Below are 10,969 nucleotides of genomic sequence, written 5' to 3' on the forward strand. Positions count from 1 at the left end.
TATCCGGTCGGCTAAACTCCGAACACATCTTCCCTTCTTCAGAATGACTTCAGTGCCGCTCTTTGTTCTTTTCTCAGAGGAAAGCTTAACTCCAAGTCTTCCGGAGGCGCGGGCAGAGCTGATTCGAAAGACCGCCGTTCGCCAGTTTCTGTGTTGACTAGAAGATTGTGTTACTAGAAGCACGCAAACGCAACTCAGCCGTCGTCATTATGGCCCCGCCCGCCGACTCTATAGCCTACACGATGTGATTGGGCCGTCCAGATTCTGAGGAATACAGCTCAGATAGGAATTGAGAGTTGCTAGACCACACTTGCGGGCAAATTAGATTTGCTGCCGCTAGGGTGCGTCTAGATTTCTAGGCTAAGGGGCTACTGGACCGAGCAGTGAGTTCAATATTACTCTGACTCAGTCTCCGCTAATAACAGATCACTCTGAATTGTACTGTAGATGCATGCATTTACTGTAAAGCTGCTTTTGGAGTAAATGTGAATTGATGCGACTGCATCAGGGGAAGAATAGCATCTTTATCGTCCTCGAGGATATAGTTGGCAGCCGTGGTGTTATTGGTGCTGGCCCCACTTTATATTAGGTGGCCTTAACTACTATGTACTTACATCAAAAAATAAGTACAATGTACTTACTGTGCCCATATTGTATTGCAAAACACCTATGCTGATATTTAGGTAGGATACGGGTAGAGTTAGGGACAGGTGTGTCGATATGGGTCAGTTTAAGGGTAGGGTTAGGTGTAAGAGAAGTGCCAACTGTGTAATTACAAATGTAACTACAGAAATTAATTACAGATGTAATTACATGCAGGTATTTTTTATAATGTAAGTACAATGTAAACACATGTAGATACACAATAAGTGCATTGTATTAAATGATTAATTACAATGTTAGTACATAGTAGTTAAGGCCACCTAATATAAAGTGGGTCCTTGGTGCTTCTGCGGTCGGTCATGCCCTGAGGCGTTCCCATACAGTGAGATACTGAACGAATGTTAGAAAGAGAACTCTGTGTCTGTATCATTGATGAGTGATGAGTAGCTCTCTTCAGTCTGTTAAAACACGTCTGAGGTCTGGCTGTCCTCCTCCAGTCTGTGTGCTGTTGAGCTTTAGGGCCGCGGCGCCTTTTTTCTTCACCTAAATGAACAACTGGATAAAACCATTTCCTCAGTCTACTATTGCAGTGGGGAAAACTATTAATTACAACATGAGTTTGGACATTAAGTCATTAAAATAATTAAAACAATTTATAACATTCAGCTCACTTTTTAAAGTCAGGTTTAATCTAGTCTCATATGAGCTGATGATGAGTCCTGATGAACTTCAGGTGTGTGGGAAATGTGAGAAAAATAGGCAACATGAAAATATTACAACATGTCAACATTGATTCCAATGGACTTTTTGTTTAGTTCACTCTAAATATAATACAATTATATATTTATTGATTTCTCATTGTTAGCATACTCATACTCTAAAGTGTAGCACATTACTGAACTTATACAGAAATCATTTTTGTGTTTGACAAACATGTTTAAAATGATCTACACTCATGATTCTCCAACTCTAGTCTCATCAGCCAAACAGAAACAACAAATATTTCACAATTAATCACTAAAAGGTTGACCAACATTCTTCTGAAAGGGAAATCTTCCATGTAGAGAGTGTGTAAGTGTGTGTAACATGCTTGCTGCTGACGGTCCTCGTCTGTATGACGCTCACTCGCGGGAGGTTTGCAGCCTTGCAGGTGAAGTTCAATGTTGCGTTACATTATTTATTTCATAAAACACTGAGAGCGGAAAGTACATTGCTCATTCTTCGGACCAGTTCAATTACGCCACATCGCTGCCTGTCCTTGATGGTGACGATAAACTGTTTTGGAATAAAATGGCCTAATGTTACACGATCCCGAGAAGAACCGGAGAAAGTCCTTCTGTTTGGAGGTAAGTAATAAGTAATGTCACAAAACGTGAATAAAAAGTTGAATGAACATGCACCTGACCTTATCTCATATATTCTGTTAAAGGGGTACTTCAGCGCTGGGAAGATGAATCTGTATTTAAACTGGGTCATCAATGCAGTAGAAATGTGAAATTATTTATGAATTTAGTGTCTTCTAGACTGAGAAAAGACAGAAAATGTATTTTTGTCCCATGGGGATGAAAGACTACAATTCCCAGAATGCTTCGCTGCCCTGTGCCATTCCCAACGCCACCAACTTGATTACAGTGACTGAGTTAGAGAAGACACTACAATTAAAAACTGAACGTGTATGTTCAATATAATGAGTGAGTCACCGCGCGAGTATCACAGCACTGAGCACTAACTGCAGGAGTGATGAGAGCTGAGGTAATCACGACTACACTCGCGGCATACATTCACAACGCGAGTTCAGTCTGGCGCGTTTCATTTCATGCCTTTACAAGCTTAACTTTCATAGAAATTAATTTGAGAAGTTAAAAGACTTACATTGCGTACCATAGTCCGTTTAAATGAGTGCCTGTAGCTGAGCTGAGCTCTCCCTGAAAGCAGAGTGTTATCTCCAATCCCCCATGCGTGGATTCAAAACATGCGGAAATGGCTCCCTCTGCTGGCTGTAGTCTTTAGCCTTTGGGCAAACGTTCCTCCTATGATGCAAAAATCGTAATTTTGCATCATAGGAGGAATTTTTCCAGAAATAAAATGCATAAATCTCTTGTCTCAGGGAGATATGAGGGGGAAAAGCACAATAATTTGAATCTACTCCAGGGTTTCTACTGATACAAAGCCATATGCTAATCGCTGAAGTAACCCTTTAACAGATCGCGTTCTTCACGAGTGTTTGCTGTCAGCTGTCCCAGATGATGTGTAAGCGGTCATCAGACGCAAGTGTAATGAGCAGCTCACCAGAAAATTGAATATAATGTGTAATTTATATTTCTGTATAGAGATGGTCAATGGAATTAGTTCTATTATGTGTTTTCCAACATCTTCCAGTGTTAATTTAATGAAAAACATAGTAAGTTCATTTTGTTTAGCTTTACTGAAACCATTTATAAAAATCATTGGGCTTGTTTAATGAAATGTCTCTTCATTAGTTAAGTGTGTTAGATTTGATTTAATTTATTGTAATGTCCTTGAAAACAAATGCATTCAACATTGGGAAAGTAAGTCAGTAAGCAGTTCATTAAAATGTAATGTGTAGCACATTTAAAATAACTGTATTGTGTGACATTATGTAATTCAAAGTATATTGTACAATGTATAAGTAATGACGCATTGTATTGTTATTGACTACAAAGTGTATATGTTTAGTCATTTGAATAAGTCAAGGTAAATAAAATATATATTATATTCATAGTATATTGCTTGTGTGTTCTGAAGATACTGGTAATTATTTTGTCATTTATTAAAACACAAATAAAGTATTATATAACACAAAGTGTACTTATAATACAAATAAAATATACTTATAATACAAATAAAGCAGATTTAATATCACTAAGCATGTTAATTAGTCACTATACTTAAAGTGTACTAAGTATACTTAAAGTTGTTCAAATTTAGCACACAAAAGTATACTAAATACACTTGAAGTTGTGCTTTGACACAATTTAATTACAACTTAAATATACTTAGTACAAAATTAGTTGTGTCAAAATAGCACACTTCAAGTTAACTAGTCATTAACACACTTCAAGTTAACTAGTCATTAACACACTTCAAGTTAACTAGTCATTAACACACTTCAAGTTAACTAGTCATTAACACACTTCAAGTTAACTAGTCATTAACACACTTCAAGTTAACTAGTCATTAACACACTTCAAGTATACTGACAATGAGTCTGGCCGCAAGTATACTTAGTATACTTTTTTTTCACTAGGGATGAGCACAAGCTGTTGTAAATCCTGCCCACTTCTTTGCATTGTCAGCACATGCTTCAGTCTGAGAGTGTTTATAGTGCTGTGAGTTTAACACTTCATGACTGAGAGCAGAACAGAACACAATCTTCATCATCACACAAGACACAAGAACAACAATGAACACCATCATCATCTTCATCTGGACATTGCTCTGTATATCAGGTATTTAGAGAAACACTGATTGGTTGGTTAATATTTTATAAATATAGCACAAATATTTCTATTTCTAATTATTATTCAGTTTTTGTTTTGTATTTGTTTATTTGAATAGGGACACGTATGTCACATAAACACATGTTACATACTACAACATTTTAGCCAAAGCTAATTCTCAATACCGTCCCGTTGTGTTAATGTTCTTCACATTTGAATCCTATGCATTTCTCTTCCAGCCTCCGGTGGACAGATCAGAGTTACTCAAACTCCTGTAGTTCATTCAGTTTCACCAGGACAGACTGTAGAGATGAGATGCACAGCCAGCACTCCTTTAACAGGCTGCAGTCCACCCTGTCTGTCCTGGTACTCACAGAAACCTGGAGAAGCTCCTAAACTCCTCATATATGTGACATCAAACCGTTATACTGGAACTCCATCTAGATTCAGTGGCAGTGGATCTGGCAGTGATTTCACTCTGACCATCAGTGGAGTCCAGACTGAAGATACAGGAGATTATTACTGTCAGAGTTATCACAATGATCCAGTGTTCACACAGTGATAAAGAGTCGTACAAAAACCTGTGTCAGTCAGACGTCACAGTGACTGCACTGATACAGCTGAGAGATACTGCAGCTGCTGATGGACCATCACACACAACACAATGGGGGATCAAACCTTTCACACACTTTATTTAGTTATTATGATGGAAGTGAACATGTAACACAATCTTATATCTGTTTCTGAGGAGAAAATGTGAGTGGTGAGAATCAGAAAGAGCTTTAGTTCACAATTATCCAGTGCAGGAGGAAAGTGCAGACATACAGAGGTATTACACAAAAATGAAATATAACACAATAATAATATTATAAGAAAACAAACAAAAAAAAGAAAACATTGCGCTAGTTCTGTCATGAGCCTCTAGATGGCGCCGGTCTTTAACTCGTTTAGAAGCGATCGCATCATCATCTACAGAGCAGCTGATTGGTTAACTGCGTCGGGCTGAAACTAGAAAAACACACTTGTGTCGGGTGTGTGATGAGGCCCAAACAGTATCTTGCATAAAAATACATATGAGTGTACATAATAGACAATATTAAATGAAATACTTAAATGATGACATAAAATGAACAGATTAGATGGACCTGTAAGAAGATAATAATAACTGTATTAACATTAACCCCTAGAGGTCGTCCTACTTTGAGAAAGTTCTGCTGTATCTTGACACTTGGTTGGCATGAGATGCATTCTGGGACTTTCATCGGACGTTCAGTGCTGATCCAACACACTTTAAACACTGAAATATCAACCTCAACCAAAATGATGGTTTGGATCAGAACTCAATAATGGGTGTGTTTAGTAAAGATTGTGTGTGTGTGTTATCAGCTTAAGCACATTGTGTGTGTCTATTGTTATGACTGAGATGAGGATCAGATCACATTAGATGGCAAATGACTGCAGAAAACCAGTGAATACCAAGAGTTCACACACTCGTTCTTGCCACTGTATGATCCCTGTCAATCAAACTGAACAGACTGCATTCAGTCACTTCTGCTGTCTGGACGAGATGCTTTCCATTTGACCACAGAAAGATTTACATTCTTACACAATTACTGTCACAACGGCTGATTCTTGATTTGGATTTATTATATTTTTATATATTAAAGTTCAGCCCCTTCTGTAAATGTAAATGTGTAGCAGAAGTGAAAGTGGTCTGTTCCAGTCCAGATCCTTTAACCAATCAAAGAGTGAGACTGAAAATCCCATTTGCATTGTCAGGGTGGAGTGATTGTGATCCTCTCAGAATAGAGCAGCTCTGTCTCCAGAGACCATGTTCAAACCCCAAGAGCTTTATTTGACATTTACTGCTACATCAACCTTCTGAAAAGCACCTGCATCTTCATCTGTTAGTTGAATGATGTTGTCAGACACAAAGTGAACTTGTTGAGAAGCTTTATTGAATGTTGCAGCAAACACAGCAGATTGAAAGATCACACAGTGCTTTGACACACGCGAGCTCTCTTTCAGTATTGAGTTGTAAATCACTACAGCTGCAGCACTAGACTCATGTGAATCCTGCCTGACACAGGACACTCAGATACGGCTCATCTTCAGGAGAGAAACATCAGCACTCAGAGCTCTTGTGGAACGAGACCTCATGAGGAGGAGCTCCATCATGTGTTACTCTGCAGACGTACACCTCTCCCTCTTCCCAGCGTGCTTTGCTGAGGGTCAGGACGCTACTGCGGCTGTAGCGGCCATCGTCCTGCTGGCTCTCTGCGCTGGTCAGAACCCCCTCGGTGACCTCTGACCCGTCCAGTGTCCAGCTCACCAGCGCCCCCTGTGGAGAGTAAGAGCTGAGCAGGCAGAGCAGTGCGGCTGAGTCTCCAGAGATCTGCAGAGAAGAGGGCGGCAGCAGAGACACTGAGGGCTTCACTGTGGGACCAGCTGCAGGAGACAAACACAACACATTCACAAACACAAAGAACACACACTGCACTTTCATTCACAGCATTTCAACAGCAGGACAAATCACACTCACAATCTGATCCTTCATGTCCTTCAACATCACTACAGCTGATATATATATATATATATATATATATATATATATATATATATATATATATATATATATATATATATATATATATATATATATATATATACAATATACAAACGACACAATCACTATATACATTTACATCAAACCTCATCAATCAAACTGAACATTGTAATACACCGACTGATTTCATTACAGCAGTTTTTAACTCACAACATAAAGTTCTTACATTTTACTGAGATATTCAACTCAATTTCAAACAGAATTAAAAGTCACACATAAATTGTGTTTGTATTATAAAGCACTGAATTATAATCACAACATGAGCAAAAGAGATTCAGTATCATTGACTGAACGACAGAAAGTACAACATTTACATTCTGATGTCAAATCTCTTTTCTCCATGTATGATATCTACAATAAAAGATGAACTATATATGAACTCAGTGTAGAAATAAATGAAGGAAAACAAACCTGTAATAAACTCAATAAACTCATAGTGAGACGCTTTATGGAAATATGTTTAGATTTTGTTGTTGAAAGGAATAATGCCGTTCTTCTGAATGTATAAACATGACAATATCATTGATTCAGATTAAATAATTATTACACAATATCAGAAACACTTAAAGCCTTTACACACAATGCATTATAAAAGTATTTAATGCATTAATTATGAATTGTTATACACATTATAATGCATGTATGATCTCATGAATAATTGTAACCACAGTTATAACACATTATAATATTATCTATTCATTGTTACACCTTTAGAAATTATAATACATTAAAACTCACGACAAACAACCAATTTCAGACGCAACAAGGAATTTGCAAATATTATAATGCATTTTAAATTTGGCTACAATTATTTATGAAAAGATATAAGGCATTATAATCTCCATTATGAATATCTTTATAATGCATTATACATAAAGGCTTCAAGTAAAGTTTCAGCACAATATCTAATAATCATTATCATTAATAAATGTTGTTCTTGTTTCGACTGTAAAACACTTTCTGAAATCTAAACTGTATTTTTTTATTCGGTAATTAAATAGACAGACTTACCGATCACCAGTTTGGTTCCTCCACCGAATGTCCACCACAGTGATACAATCTAATGAAACGCTCGTACAAAAACCTCTATTCCACTCGAGTGAACACACACTCCAGCAGAGAGAGAGAAACAACACTTCAACACACTGATATTAGAAGCTCCTCAGCTCTTCTCAACACTCACTCATTCAGATTGACTCAATGATTTCTGATATAACACTGTTTAAAGAAATATATTTGATGAGCTGTGACCTCTGAGGTGACCTTTGACCTCTTTGATCATGGATGATGTTGTGGAGTTTCTCATAATGATGCTTCTGTTCTTCATATGCAGCTCAATCTTCAGGATTGACAGAAAAACCTGCAGCTTCAGACTTCAATCTTCAGTGAAAATCTGCTCAAATCATGAGTTTATTGAATATTATAGCCAAAGTCAATAGAAAGTGTCAACAATGGAAATAGAAAAGGTATTTTGCATGTTCTCCACAGTCAAGCATGTTTTCATATTCAAGGTCTGTTATAAAAGTATCTGGACTGGTTATGAATCTCCACACAAGATCATGAAACGTGAACAAGCTCTAATATGTCTCCATCTTTAACAGCCTGTTTCTTCTCCATCTGATGATTTCAGACACACATGAGGCTTCATGATAGATGGAGTGACACCATGAACTCTGATTAGAGATTCACAATCAGTCCTGATACTTTCTGAACAGACTCATGATTCATGATCTGACTTTAGTGATGGCGGTTCATCGAGTGGAAGTGTAGCAGTGATGATGGTCACATGACTGAATATGGACACAGAGATGGACGTTCATCTGCACATCCTCAGTGTCTCAGGAGTCACAATACAAATAAAACTACTGAACTAACTCAAATAACATTAGTCAGAATGGAAATGATCATTGTGTAACTCTAGTGTGTGTGAGTGTGTTCTGAGCACAAGCTGTTGTAAATCCTGCCCACTTCTTTGCATTGTCAGCACATGCTTCAGTCTGAGAGTGTTTATAGTGCTGTGAGTTTAACACTTCATGACTGAGAGCAGAACAGAACACAATCTTCATCATCACACAAGACACAAGAACAACAATGAACACCATCATCATCTTCATCTGGACTCTCACTCGCTTTGCTCAAGGTTTGTGTGATGCCGTTTTTATTAATTATAATATATATATAATAACTTTATAATAATATACTTTTATAATAATAACTTTTATTTTCATTTCTGTTTTCTTTCAGAGTGTAGAGGACAGATCACAGTAACTCAGAGTCCATCAATAACAGCTCAACCAGGACAAGACGTCAGAATAAACTGTAAAACCAGCAGTAGAATGGATGTCTGCTGTTGTGGAGGAACTGCATGTCTCAGCTGGTATCTACAAAAACCCGGAGAAGCTCCTAAACTCCTTATTTATGGAGCAAATCAACGGCAGTCTGGAACTCCATCTAGATTCAGTGGCAGTGGATCTGGCAGTGATTTCACTCTGACCATCAGTGGAGTCCAGACTGAAGATACAGGAGATTATTACTGTCAGAGTTATCACAGTGGTCCAGTGTTCACACAGTGATAAAGAGTCGTACAAAAACCTGTGTCAGTCAGACGTCACAGTGACTGCACTGATACAGCTGAGAGATACTGCAGCTGCTGATGGACCATCACACACAACACAATGACAGTGTTTAGCAAAATTTCTGAAGACTTCATTAATTAACAAAGTAAATATAAATGTATGTAGTGCTTTATTTGTATCTGAAATATCAGTCAGTGCTGATATTGATTATGGCAGCTCTGGGATGTTTTATTGTGTGTGTTCCAGATCACAGTATGAGAGCGATGCGAGTCGAGCAGAAATAGCAGTTGTTCTTCATGTGTTTTCTCTCACTCCAGGATTGCTCTCAGTGTTTTCTCTCACCAGTGCTCGTGGAAATAATCTGCAGACGAACTAATCAGATTTTGTCTGAAAGGTAAGTTAGAAAGTTCTTGCTTATAGATCTGTTATATAAAGTAATATCTCATTCACAATCGTGCTGCTCTTCATGTCTATGGTAGAATCACAGCCGTGCTGATATTCAGTATAACTCACTCTCGATCCTGTGAAACTGATGAAATGAAACAGCACGACATCTTCCATAATAATTCCCATAGCTATGCCATTAGTTCCCAGCCAACATTGCCATGTGGGCCCCATGTGGGTTTTTGATGGGCTGTCACTTGGGTCCTGCATGGGCAACCCAAGTGGGGCCCATATCATTTTGTCCATCGGCTCCACATGGGCCCCATGTGTGTTAGCCCACAGGGCAAGACAGTCTCACTCCTATTCGTCACATACTGCCGTTTGGTCATTTCCCCTTGACGTCGAGATCCCGACGTTGAGGGCACCCCCTATTCGTCGCTTTACTCCTTAGAGGGTCATCCAATAGATTTGAATGCAAATCCCTCATCTTTGTATTTTGACGGAAGGGGGTTAGCCATCCAGCCGGCAGTATGTGCCGAATAGGAGCGAGATCGCGTCACAACAGGCGATTAATTTTATGCTACAAATGCAGATGTGCGCTGCATAGACTGTTACAATCATTACAATTACAATCATCATACATTTTCGTGGTGCAGAAACCCTTATCTGAATCTCTACCACGACTTAATACAGGAGTTACAGTGCTGCATATTTGCTGTAGGCTTAAAACATGCCTTCATTTAGGTGAGATATTTTATAATTGTCGTTGGTATTTCTATTTACAATGGCTAATAGTGAGCCTAATACTTTGCCTTTTTTAAACTTGGGCTGAATCGCCTCCACGCCATTAAATAGGACTGCCGTTGGGTCATTTTCCCCTGACGTCCAGATGCTGACGTTCAGGGTTGAGGGTACCCCTTATTCGTCGCTTTACGCCGTAGAGGGTAATCCAATAGATTTGAATGCAAATCCCTTATTTTTTGGATTTTGACAGAAGGTTTTTTTTATTAATTTTTTTGTATGTATATATATATATATATACAAAAAAAATTAATAAAAAAACCTTCCGTCAAAATACGTCCAGGCGGCAGTATATGTGACGTGTCACAACAGATTATTTTTGTATTTTATTTTTTACATTTTTTTAGTGGAGTTAAAGGGCTGCGTATTTTATAATTGTAGATAGTATTTTGGTACATTTAAAATTGGCTAGTATTGAGCTTATTTATTTATTTATTTATTTATTTATATACAAAATATAACTAATGTAGGCCTACGCACAACAGCTGTCCGACTTCACCCACTCGTTTTCATTCGCT

The 10,969-nt window shown here is 38.0% G+C and overlaps 2 gene segments (V, D, J or C); one reads left to right on the forward strand and one right to left on the reverse strand.

The window, feature by feature from the left end:
* The first annotated feature begins 4,027 nt into the window (after window positions 1-4,027).
* Window positions 4,028-4,626, forward strand: LOC137064388 (immunoglobulin kappa variable 3-15-like). The segment is given in 2 exon segments: window positions 4,028-4,073; window positions 4,304-4,626. Coding segments are annotated over 2 exon segments (369 nt in total).
* Window positions 4,627-6,189: 1,563 nt separating this feature from the next.
* Window positions 6,190-9,947, reverse strand: LOC137064389 (immunoglobulin lambda constant 7-like). The segment is given in 3 exon segments: window positions 6,190-6,512; window positions 7,702-7,750; window positions 9,780-9,947. Coding segments are annotated over 3 exon segments (540 nt in total).
* Between the last annotated feature and the right edge of the window lie 1,022 nt (window positions 9,948-10,969).

The sequence above is a fragment of the Pseudorasbora parva genome, chromosome 25 (assembly GCF_024679245.1).
Source record: "Pseudorasbora parva isolate DD20220531a chromosome 25, ASM2467924v1, whole genome shotgun sequence".
Taxonomy (NCBI): Eukaryota; Metazoa; Chordata; class Actinopteri; order Cypriniformes; family Gobionidae; genus Pseudorasbora; species Pseudorasbora parva.